Source organism: Mus caroli, chromosome 4, assembly GCF_900094665.2.
Source record: "Mus caroli chromosome 4, CAROLI_EIJ_v1.1, whole genome shotgun sequence".
Classification (NCBI taxonomy): domain Eukaryota; kingdom Metazoa; phylum Chordata; class Mammalia; order Rodentia; family Muridae; genus Mus; species Mus caroli.
The window spans coordinates 97143899-97157115 of record NC_034573.1 but is presented as its reverse complement, the minus strand read 5'-3'; the positions used below and the strand labels follow the sequence as shown (position 1 = coordinate 97157115).

Genomic DNA, 13217 nt, shown 5'->3' with positions numbered 1-13217 from the left:
CAGCCTTGTCTAGTCCCTGATTTTAGTGGGATTGCTTCCAGCTTCTCACCATTTACTTTGATGTTGGCTACTGGTTTGCTGTAGATTTCTTTTATCATGGTTAGGTATGGGCCTTGAATTCCTGGTCTTTCCAAGGCTTTAATCATGAATGGGTGTTGAACCATTTATTTTTAATAGTTGTTTACTTTCATCTGGCATATAATCTCTGAAGACTTTTTGATAACAGTCATGATATTAGACATAAAGGTCCAGAAGTGAGGGAAAGTAAGATTAAGAGAGCAGTGTGCAAACATCTTAGTTTTAATATCTCTTTACCCTCTTAAACGTTATTGAGAATGTCAAAGAAGTTTTTAATGAATAATACACCAGTAGTTCGCATATAATAATTCAAATTAGGGTTAAGTTCACTTACAATCTGCTCATTTAGATGGAAACAAACAAGTAAGAACTGGACCTAGAGCCTGTGCTTCCTCGGCAAACGCTCTTCCACTGAGCTGCGTCTCTGTCCCTCCCCTCTGCTTTCATATGTCATTGGCGACAAGCTCTGACTAAATTACTCAGAGCGGCCTCTAGTTTCTTTTGTAGCTGCAGCAAGCCTTGAACTTGAGATCCTACTGAATCAGACTTCTGAATAGCTAGGATAATAAGTGTAGTAGGAAAACTTTTCAGAAACATTTTGCAAAGCATCATCTTACATTTTTATAAGTCTCCTTAATGTCTAGCTCAATCAGAAGCAGGCAGATTCTCAATCTACTTCTTCATTTAATCTTGCAATATTTTATATTCATTGCAATCACTGAGGAAAATGTGGACTCAGGCAAGTGGTTGGAAAATAAAGGAATATTTTATAGCCATCCACATGATAGTAGTATTCTTGATACTAAACCAAAGCTTTACATACTAGCTTACAGCTTTCAGTATCGACTGAGAAGAAAATGAAGTTTTGTATTTTACCGCATTATAGTTATATAATAATGTTACATTTTAAGTGACCTTCTCATGCATGTGTAATTTTTTCACATCGTTGGGAAATCTTGCAATATTGAAATATACAAATTTTCAACATTTCATTTTACACTATAAATGTCAGGTTCAGTCTTATCAATACTAACAATCAGAACTTTAGATCTTGAGAAACCATCAAATTCTAGGAGGTGGGAACAAAGTACTGTACATCATCTGAATTGCTTGGAAACTTAGGATTCTAACACTGGCTACAAATATTGCCACCATTTTCCTCAAAGTGACAGACACACTTTGTTCATTTTCAGGGAAATATCTTGAGCCTAAATATCTGTATTTATTCAGGGATAGAGATTAATTAACTGGAGTAGGGGCACATGGCCCATAGTGGCATAGAGATTAATTAACTGGTGTAGGGCCACATAGTCAATAGACAGAACTGGGACTTGAGACCAGTATTGTAGTATCTTTATGTTGTATTGCCACATGTCTACATTATGTGGGACTTATCAAAGCATGTTCTTACAATAGTGTGTATGGTGTTTTTCCTAGAGAACATGAATGGTTTAAACAGGATTTGCCCAGCTACCTATTTCCTGAAGACCCCTCCTACGATGCGAACGTCATTGATGATGAGGCTGTGAAGGAAGTCTGTGAGAAATTCGAGTGTACAGAGTCAGAAGTGATGAATAGTCTGTATAGTGGTGACCCGCAAGACCAGCTTGCAGTGGCTTATCATCTTATCATTGACAATCGGAGAATAATGAACCAAGCCAGTGAGTTCTACCTCGCCTCTAGTCCTCCATCAGGTTCTTTTATGGATGACAGCGCCATGCATATTCCTCCAGGCCTGAAACCACATCCAGAAAGGATGCCGCCTCTCATCGCAGACAGCCCCAAAGCACGCTGTCCACTGGATGCACTCAACACAACAAAGCCCAAGTCTCTAGCTGTGAAAAAAGCCAAGTGGCATCTTGGAATCCGAAGCCAGAGCAAAGCGTGTGACATTATGGCTGAAGTTTACCGAGCTATGAAGCAGCTGGGTTTTGAATGGAAGGTAGGAAATCACCGCGCACTAAGGCTGTTGGTCCAAGAGAGTTTTCTTACATAAGGAGTTGTCAAAGTGGTTGAGTATTGAGGTCCACACAAAGTTCGTTTTGATTTAGAAATAATAGTAGCAGGCTTCATGCTTTTGGTTGACATGGTTCATTCTTTTAAATTATACAACACACACAGTTGAAACATTAAAAAGGACAAAGAACTATTGATGCTGGGGACGCATTTCGGTTTCCAGTATAGCATTCTTGGCCGTGCAGTCGAAGTTATCTGCGAAAACAGCTCACCTCTCTCAGCATGGCTCATAGCAACAAATGGTGGAAATCTTGAAAGGCAATTTCTTTGAACTTTTTTCTCTTTTTAGGAAGTTTGTTTTCTCTCCATGCTTTTTTGGTGTAGATGGTCGATGGCTAGGACAGCTAGTGTTTGGTATCTATTTTGCTGCTAAGACATGCTCATTTAATCAGCAAATACTCTTCTTTAAGTCGAGAAATTCTCTCATCTGGCCTTTAAATCCTTGACATGTTAGTTGCTTTATTCATGCTGTGACAAAATACCTGACAGAAGGAAGTGGGGAGGGAGGAAGGGGGAGAGGGGAGGGAGGGAGTGGGGAGAGAAGGTTCATTCAGTCTCACTGTTCTAGGACACAGGCCATCCACAGCAGGACGTCATGGAGGCAGTGGTGTGAGGCAGAAGATCACACCATGTTCAGTCAGGAAGCAGAAAGCAATGGCTGCTGGTGCTCTGCTCACATCCTCCCTTAGTTCAGGACTCCAGCATATGAAATGGTGCTGCCCACATTTAGTCTAGACCTTCCCACTTCAGTTTCCCTCATCTAGGAAATCTCTTACAGACATGCTTGGAGGTGTGTCCATGAGGTGATTGTAGACCTTGTCATGATGACAGTATTAACCATCATAAGTCTACCGTTGTCAACTGCATACCAGATCATATCATTTCAAAGCTATAACCTTCCATCTCTTCTTCCCATAGAAGCATAACCATCTCATGATATAAAGGGCATTCAGTACAACTTCAGAGTCCCCATGGTCTTTATCAGTGCCAACACTGTTCAGTATCAACTATCATACTTCATTATGGCATATTTTTACTACAATCAACAAATAGTTTTACTTTCTTTTCAATTTAGCATTCTGTTGCAGTTTAACTCTATTTGAATATATATGGGACATTTTAAAAAATGAAATATCCCTTTAACTGTTGCTCTTTTCTTGAGGGTGATGTCTGTCTGTCTGTCTGTCTGTCTGTCTCTCTCTCTCTCTCTCTCTATTTTCCCCAAGATAGGACCTGTTCACTATGTCATTGTGGCTATCCTAGAACTCATGTGTAGACAGACCAGTTTGGCCTTGAACTCCTGGAGATCCATCTGCTTCTACCTCTAAGTGCTGGGATTAAAGGCATGTGCTATAACAGGCCTATTTTAGTTTTTAGCAATTTTGTACATGTATAAAATGAATTCTTGCTATTTTCCCAACTCTCTCTTATTCCCCAAGTCCCAGTACCCTGGCTTTTCCCTACTTGTCCTCTTCCAGATTCATGACTTACAGTTTTGTTGTATGAGTCATTAAGGAGAAAAAAATTCAAGTTTATTATAGGAGTATTCAATATATTTTAATACATCAGTTTTAGTATGCTTTCATTTATTATTTTACATGATTAAATAAACTTAATATTTACTTAAATTTAAGCCTATCTCCTTTTTCTGAAGCTATTTTATTTACTTAAAATTTTTTTTGCTGGACATAGTGGTTCATGACTGTAGTAGCACTTCAGAAATGAAATCTGAGGCAGGAGAATATATATTTAAGATCAGTGTGGGACCCTGTCTCATTATATAAATATGTAAATAAAAGGAGATGCCAACATTTTTCAAATATCCATGGAAAGAATTTAGAAACTAATTTGACCAACGTTCTGAAGACCCAGAGCCCTCTTTGTCTGAGCTTCAGTTTTCTGGAGGTAGTAACACCATCCTCTGGCGTTGAGGTATTTGGGTTTTATTGCTCTACCTGATGTAAACCACTAACATTTAATTCTTGGTTATTCCTTCAAAACAACTGAAGAAAAGGTAACTGAGATTATTATTAATACTCTAGAAAGGATCCATATCTAAATTAAGGCTAGACTATAGGATCTAAGTTTTTAACAAATGCTGTTGTTAGTGGGATTAAATATACCAAACTATTTGTAACATAGAGGAGTCAACTATAAGCTCTTCTCTCTCTCACCTATATTTGCTTTTGATGGTCTTTGCTAAGATGGGAGACATTGTGTAGTTTTAAATTTTTATTTATTTCTGACTTTAGGTAGTGAATGCATACCATCTTCGAGTAAGAAGAAAAAACCCAGTGACTGGCAACTATGTGAAAATGAGCTTACAGCTTTACCTGGTAGACAGTCGGAGCTATCTTCTGGACTTCAAAAGCATCGATGGTAAGGAGGCCAGCAGGAACGAGTCCTGAGAAATAAAACCTGGCACAATGTGACCTAGTGTTAAAATCATAACAAAGACATGGTGGGTGGGTCCTCCACTCTTAAAGCAGATCTAAACAAAATATAAGTAAAACCAAACCTGTGGTCTTAGCAGAAAATAAATTGCTGAGGATGTAAGGAATTTTCAGATGTATGCATATTCCCTTTCATTTCCTTATAAATGCTGCATCTTCTAAACACAAGCATCACAGTCCTTCCTCAGCTCCTTGACAGATTGGTTTTCCTTCCCCTTCTGCAGCATCTTCCCCGGGAGGACTTGGGCAAGTACTTGGCTGTTGCTATGTTTACTGTTCTTTGGTCATTTCAGATGAGGTGGTGGAGCAGAGGTCTGGTTCTTCAACACCCCAGCGCTCCTGTTCTGCTGCGGGCCTCCACAAAGCACGGTCAAGTTTTGACTCCAGCACAGCTGAGAACCATTCTCTTTCTGGCTCTCTCACTGGTTCTCTGACCGGCAGCACTTTGTCCTCGGCATCCCCGCGCCTGGGCAGTCACACCATGGATTTTTTTGAAATGTGCGCCAGTCTTATCACTGCTTTAGCTCGTTGATTATCCACCCCTGGTCTCTGTCTTTCTGTCACCGCACTGTGAAATCACATACACTCTTTAAATTATTATCTCACTCTCGGTATTACATGCTCTGCAATAGAAGTTGGTGTGAACATTCCCAGGTGACATGCAGTGTTATTGAAATCACCGAAAACACAGAAATCCGGCGTTCTGTTTACTCTTAGAACTCTGTAACTCTACTGTGCCTGTGACAAGTGTGCAGAGGTAGTAATGGGTGAGTGCTGGTGGCGTTTGTTAACTTACACCTGTGAATTCACTATAGATGGCAAGCACACCTCACTGATGAACCAGCTGAGGTAGGGGTGGTTCGGTGGGCCTCCTTCCTTCATGTTTCGTGTACGTAAATCCGGTTTACCTCCTAAACTTCAGCAGCTGTTAGGCTGCCTGGGCACTCTTGTACAAGAAGATTAAGATCTAGAATAACTGTTAGGGAAATATTATTTCAATAGAGAAATCTGAAAATCCTGTCCCCCTAAATATTAGAAACCAAAGTCTTTTAAATTATTTCTGCAAATACTGCCTAGTATTAGCCATTAAGACTGTGTTTCTGATAATAGGAGCCTAGTCTCCCAGCTTCCTGACAGTTGTGCAAGGCCCCTAGTTAAATCACACCACCACCAAGCAATACAAAACCATGCAAAATCAGTACACAGTTCAATGAGACAAGCAAAATACCAACAGCAGTCTCTTAAAAGAAAATTCTACTCTATGATCTTGTTTTGTGTCTATCAGACTGGGGTAGCTGGGAGGAGGGCCGGCAGTCATGGCCCTCTGGCATATTTGCTAATTCCCTTAACATTTGTTATCAATGCCACCTCCTCCCTCTGTCTTCCTCAGGAGCCTCTGTCTTGCTCATTGCTTTTCCCTCTCATGAATCCTTTAGTTAAAAACCTTGCTTTGGCCATCAGGTCTTTGTATACTTCCAAAGCTTGATCTGCTGTGACCTTCACTGTTGAACCTGATTGGACATGGAAGCCTTAAATATTTAAAAGTATATTCTCCTGGAATATGTATATGTGTTGTTTACATATATATACATATGTATTGACACATCCGTGCTTTTAATCAAAAAAAAAAAAAAAAAACCAAACTTTTTTTTGCAAGTTTTTTTTTTTAATTTAAGACAAAAAAAAAGCACTATATTGCAAGATAGATAAAGTTAATTGATTATATGTTGTTTTGGTAAAAGTATTTTAAATTATGTGTAATTTATCTAATAATTATTTATTCATTTATTGTATTTATGTTGTAATTTTAAAAATCACTGATCTGAGTCACCCTAGAAAATATTAAGCTCTTGAAAAAAAAACAGCACCATTGGCCTTGACAGGTTTCTCTTCACCAAAAATAGTGTATTTTCTGTTTACCACGAAGCAAATGAGACTGGTAGACCAGGTTTCTCATGAGATCCCAGAAGACAAGTTTGTCTATCTCTAAATAGCTTTTTGAATCAGGAATTTGCATCATATCACATCAGATAACTTTGTAGTTCTTTTAAAAAGATGGTCAATGTTTATCACTCCAACTTCTCAATAGTAAAATATTTGCCCACTGATTGAGTGTAGAATTTAAGGTACCTTAAGTTTCATCTTTGAAAGATTGCCATCTTGTGGCAATAGATGGTAATTTTAGTAGTTATTTCAATACCAATACTTAGTCCTGGTTTGTCTAAAGTGTTTTATGAATGTGGCATAGTTTTGACTTCTCCAAATGTGTATGTATCCTTGTTTGTGGGGTGGGGGAGAGACCACCTTATAGTGTTTGCCTAAGTATGGTGTGGAAGACCTTGAAGTAAGGGACTGAGTAGATTCCTCCTTACCTCTAATAGCAGCATCCACAACAGTTATGAAGGCAGGAAGGATGCAGAATGCTTTCTTAGTCTAGTGAATTTAAACCAGAATTACTTTATATGAAATGTTATGATGCTATTCAAGAGCTAAAAGTTATTTACTATTGTCTTATTTATTCCAGTATTATGAATACCCAGGTTGACAGTTACCTGTTGAATTTCAGGAGAACTGAAGGTCATTTTGTTCCTTTTAACATTTTAAGACATAATTATTTAATGAATCTAGATGATAGAGTAAGTTGGTTTTCAGAGAGAATTCAGTGACTCATCTCGAAAAGCAGAGGCAGGAATTCAGTCACAGCATAGGGATTTGTTGCTCTTGGAAACAGAGAAGGAAAGAAGTCTTCGCAAATTTACAGTTCCTACATTTCAGTCAATCCTATGGGTATGGTAGATACTGAGTTTAGAGCAGTCTATCCTCTTGGATCGTACAGCGAATAACTATTAAGTTATAGGTGTGGTATGTCTTGGAAACAGAGTCCATCTGTTTCCAAAATAGTATTTCCTAAAACAAAGAAATTCCACAGAATAATTTTGGAATACATTGTGTTCTGCTCTGCACCTTGCAAAGGACAGTGACTATTAACACGAAAGACTTGCAGACTTTGAGAAAAAACAAAACAAAACAAAAAACCCCCACATAACTGCAAAACCCTACTTTGTCCAAACTAGTTTACTCTTTTAAAACGTTTGCTGAGTCTGGTTGCTTACCTGTAATACGACTGGGGAGTATGAGGCAGGAAGATACGTTGGGGCCTAAGGACTAGATAGATAGCAAGACCTTGTTTCAAATGAAAACAATAAAGGAACCATAGCATCCCATAAGAAAATATGAGAAACGATTGTCTCTGAGCGCCACAGTGTGGTCGTTAGTGACAGTGAGTAACATCCCTTCCCCAGAGCCTGATGCTAATTCAGATCTGCTCCATTGACCATGCACATAGGGTCATCCTGAGTCTGGGGCTTGTACCACATGCTGGGGTTCCTAATCCTGTGATGCTTTTTAGGTAAAACATCTATTCTTTTTTCCCCTTAGAGGGTGACTGAAAAGTCATAGACAAGGTTACTTAAGGAAAACCAGAAGAGTAAGAGAGCAGTGGCTTTCTGTTGTGGCTTCATGGATAGCAAGCCAGTTTTATTCATTTTTCAATGGCCACTGAACGTTTTCTACGTCCTTTTATTTAGGAAACCAAAATTGAAGCTATCTCAAAGTAAATCTACAGGGAGAGAGAAAACCAAACCATTCACAAGTTAGGGTTTTGTTCTGATCAAGAACTCTTGTAAAAGGCCCTTGCAACATCTGGTTATCTGCAGAGAGAAGCTAGGAGCCTAAGCTAAGCAGAAACATTAAGACCCTCTGTGCTAGGGAATTGGGTATATGTAGCACAGTAATTCTCTACTTTATGCAAGTAAGTATTCAAGAATATTTAATTCTCAATCTACTCTTTCCTTAGCTAGTTTGTACTCAGGGAACACAAATTTAATACTTGAGATGAAATGAAACACAATTTGGAAAATAATCGTAAACAACCAAATCAGATTTTTATACTGCTTCATCTGTAGTCTCTCCTAACATGCAAGCATGCTTAGTTAATGTGGGCCCCACACTGATGTTCATAAGACTTAACAGCCTGGAACATACCTACCACAGACACCACAGCTCTGCCTGGTCACTCCCAGGGTGAAGTCTCATACCTAAATGTGAGACTGCCCGTAGACTTGTCTGCTTTGTGTTTGGTTCAGCCTGGCAACTTGTCCTTCAGTCCTCTGTGGCTTGTTAAGTAGGGATTATGGCTTAGTAGTTCTTGGCAACTCTGTTGAAAACTCTGGATAGTAAGTATGATCTAGGACTTGGCCTCAATTTAAAGCCCTAAAATGAAAGGGATGGACACAGAGCTATCGTCCCTCTGAGCTCTGAAGTCCTGCCTTGTTTACTACTTCAGAGCGTCAGTGTGAGTGTTCACATTTTATGTATTTGTTTGCTAGTATGAGTGTTTTTTCTTAGTCCAAGGCATTTCAAAGGTATACTAACCAAAACTACTTGGACTACTGGAATGCAAAACTGAAAACATGGTGTGGATTTAGCATTCATTAGAAGATGACTGCTAGGTAGCAGTGGCGGGGCCGATGCGTTTCCAGGTCTGCTAGTGCTCGCTCGCAGTACCCAGTCCAGTAAGCAGGCTCACTGCAGTTGATCATCTTCCGGGCTGAACAGAAAGAGTTTGTGAAACATCTGAGAGTCAAGTAATAAAAATAAACACTGGTGTGTTGCTTGTAAGTCCTGGAATGACATGTAGTAGTTATAACTGAATGTAGTTAGTCTAATTTTAAAAGCTAGTTGATTGCACTAACTAGATGTAATTTTGTGAAATATTTATGATTATATTGATTTTATTATAAGTATTTATAAGTTATTGAGGGTGCTTAAAATCAGAAAAATCTCTAGAACATATTTCTTTTTTTCTGAAATTGTATTTCTGTGATTTTGGTGTAGGGAGTTTTCTACTAGTGATTGAACCCAGGTTTCACGTGTAAGAAGCAAGGGCTTCACTTCAATCTAAATTCCCCGGTCCTTTACATGACTCTCAAAGTACAGCCTCTCTTTGTAGAGGAAAAGTAGCCTTAGTCCTATCTAAATGATCACAGTTTGTGACTGTTAGCCGAATTAGGCTTATCTAAATTTCATTTTGGCAATTTTTAAATTTTGTGCATACATGAGATGACACTGTTTGTATACAGTGTGTCTCTCTGAGCTCCCTAATCACTATTGGCTTTGATAGGAGTTCACCAAGCCTTTTTAAACTTGGAAACGTAACTTAAGTTAATGAGCTTCAAGTCATGCATATATGTATGTGTATATATACATATGGATTATGTAAACAAGTTAGCAGCGGCATCTTTACCAGCCTTTCCTTGAATATTTATGATGCCGTTGATGCTACTGAACAGTAATAGCATGAGGAACAGGCCCCCAGTCTAGACTGGATGGAGTTTTGATTAAGCTTCTTCAGCCATAACCTGTTCAGAATCAGGTCCAATCCAGAAGTTATCAGACTGCAGGCCTGTATTTTGTGAGCCAACATTAATGTTTACTGCCAGCCTTGCATAGCAGTGCCGGTTGTGACTGCATGTGACTTTTAGTAACTGTAGTTTATGTCTAAAAGCAGTTCAAGTTTTATAGAGGTAATTCATGATTATTTGAACAAGCAGGGTGGGTAATTCAAGTATATTTAAAGTGCAATTAAGGAAATTCTAGGGTATAATATTCTCTCCAGTTTAAAAAAAATAGTTAAGAATTTGTACAATGTCCTAGAATGAAAAAAAAATTTTTTTTGGACAGACTTTTGAAAAAATAAGGTTTATACAGAATTTTTTTTTTTTAATTCAAGGTTTGCTACTTTGTGTTTATTTAAATTTTCAAAGAGAAAGGAAGCCTCCTGGGAAAGTGTTGCATTGTTAGTTTTCTCCTGCTAGTCCTAATGCGCATTTTCACAGCTAAAAGTCACTTGTAAATAAGGTTTGTTACCACATTCGAAGCCCATGTTTTCTAAATAGAGAACATTTTCCCAGAATCGAAGAGACATAGACCCACTGTCTACACAAAGAAAGAAAGAGTACCTGGTGCCTTCTCAAATAATTGTAGAGTCAAAGTGAACGTGTTCAAAGTCTGCCCCACCCCAGCCCCTCTCCCGTTCTCGGGTTCTCTGTGACCTACCTGTCCCTCCCACAGACGGTCACAGGGTTTGCTTCTGCCCTTTCAATTCCACTCGACCAAACCTCACAGCATCACCAGTGACGTTCTTCACTGAATACATTTTCTCTTTCATTTATTTCACTTTTTAAAGCCACCTGGGAAAATATTTGGCTGCCTTCTTATGCTTTTAAAATGAATGCAATTACTAGCAGTGTTTATATTTGAAAGTTTATAAAGGAAAGAAATTCAAAGCTGAGGACTGACTCTAATTGGATGGAATTCCCTGTTTGTTACTATAGCAGCACACGTTATATAACCTTGTGTAGTTTTCTCTTGTACAAAGTGTGGATAATAACCTACCTCACAGATGTGTGTGAGAAGCCGCTTCAAAGCCCCGAAGTAGGGGTTTATAGTCCCATCCCCAATGTCAATCTTTCCTTTTTTACTAGACACCTTTGGTAATGGTGGAATGAGTATCTTGTTTTTAGATGTCATATGTAATAAGGGCATAGTGCTGAGAATGTTTAAGACACAGTTTCACAAATCATAGTGTTCTTACTGTAAGACACTTAAAATTTTCTTGAAAACCTCAAATGTTTAAATATCAAATCTGTCTTTTGTTTCAATAAATATTGTTATTCAAAATGTTGTCTGAAGCTGCCTTAATGTACCAAACTACAACTGTCAAAACTGTTCACAACTATATTCATGGTTGTACTGTTTTGAGTGTTCATTTTGAAATTGTTGTGAACTATGACCTTGAAGGATAGTATTTCGATATTTTGGTAGGAATGGTTGTGGTTTTTTTTTTTTTTCATCATGTGTAACTATTATACAGTGACTTTTGTGTGTAAAAAATAAAACTGAAAGTTGGCAGATACTAGGTTGTGTCCATGATCATAACGTAGTGTATTACTGGATAGTAATAATTTGATTTGCCTTTCAGGGGCACCATGCATTTGTTCTTAGCCTATAAGATAGTCCTATAATATATGGTGCAGGGGCAGAGTACATCTCTATTTAAAAACATTGTTAAATTATTGAAATTGGGACTACTTTTTATAATCAGTTTCAGAACAGAAACCAACAGATTTACAGTGATTTTATTTAAATAACTGTAGATTATAATTTTAGTTTTATTTGTTACACATTCTTGTGAGTTCAATGATCAGTGAAAAGGATTCATCTTTAGTAACCGTATAGAAAAGATAGTGAGTTGCATAGCAGTTCCTATGTGCAGGCTACCTCTGATTAATGTTTGCACTTGTATGGAACTCCTTGGCAACAAACACAAGAGGAAAGTGGCCTGTCTAATTGCGCATCTGCATTTTCCACAAAATCAAATTAAAGTCTGTTTAATTTGAAAGCTATTGTTGTTTCTATTCAGTAATTACGCTAATATTCTGTGTTCCAGTTAAGAGAAAGCTGTATTAGGAAGAAATTGCTTGGGACTCGTTGGCTATTTCACACCATCATTGCTCACTTTTGTCTTTGTTACTGTACACTATAGTTTTTTCAAATATATAATGGGTCTCTGGAGCTTTACCTGTGCGTGTGTTTGTGTGAAGGTGTCAGAGCCCTGGGACTAGTGGAGTAACAGATGCACATGAACTGCCATGTGGGTGCTGGGAATTGAACCTGGGACCTCTGGAAGAGCAGCCAGTGCTCTTAACCACTGAGCCATCTCTCCAGCCCCCATACTTTATAGTTTCTTACCTGAGCCATGTCTGGGTTTTCCATTTTTTATAACAAGCTGACACAATTTTAAGGACTTAGCACAGATTTATTATTTTGCTCGTTGGAAGTACCATGGGCATACTTGGGTTCTCTCAGGTGACTAAACACAAAGCCACTACTACTAATTTGTTGTTGTTGTTGTTATCATTATTTTTCCTCCTCTTTGTCTTCCTTCCCTATACCCCCTCTTCTTCTCCTTCCCACTTCTTCTTCACCTCTGTTTCGTTTGGTTTTGTTTGTTTGTTTTTTGAGACAGTGTCTCATGTGACTAACCTTCCCTTGGACTTGGTGTGAAGCTGAGGGAACCTTCAGGTTCTGATTCTCCCGTGTCTACCTCCCAAGTGCTGGGATTCGAGACATGCACCACTATTCCCATGTTATGCTGTGGTGGATATTAAACCTAGAGTCTCATGCGTGCAAGGTAAGCAGTCTGCCACCTAAGTGATGTCCTCAGCCCCTTGGCTTACTTTTAAACTACAAATACTTCATTGATATATTAATTGTACATAATGATGGGTTCGAAGGTTTTTTTTTGTGTAACATGTGCTTTGACCATGTTTCCTCTTACTCTTCCTGTCTCCCTCTTCCTGCTGGTTTTGTTGTTGTTCATTCCTTTAGACAGTTTTGCTTTTACTTTCAAGGCATATGCATTTATATATACACACATATATCATTTTATGTGTCTTTGTAAAATCCAGAATCCATGTGAGGAAACTTGATAGTTGTCCATGTCTGACTTATTTTGCTTACATGATGCCTCGTTGTAGCCATTTTTCCTGAAAATAGCATAGTTTTGTTCTTACAGGCTCATATGTATGTATGTTTGTGCCCTGAGTG

At 38.4% G+C, this 13217-nt stretch overlaps 1 protein-coding gene across 2 annotated transcripts in view; it reads left to right on the top strand.

Moving 5' to 3' along the window:
• Prkaa2 (protein kinase AMP-activated catalytic subunit alpha 2) overlaps positions 1–12009 on the top strand; it is a 72447-nt gene extending 60438 nt beyond the window's left edge. For both annotated transcript variants that reach the window (XM_021160008.2, XM_029475872.1), the window contains 3 exons: positions 1516–2020; positions 4347–4473; positions 4841–12009. In XM_021160008.2, the coding sequence (XP_021015667.1) occupies positions 1516–2020; positions 4347–4473; positions 4841–5079 (871 nt within the window). In that variant the 3' untranslated portion in view covers positions 5080–12009. The remainder of the gene's footprint in view (positions 1–1515; positions 2021–4346; positions 4474–4840) is intronic.
• Positions 12010–13217: the final 1208 nt, after the last annotated feature.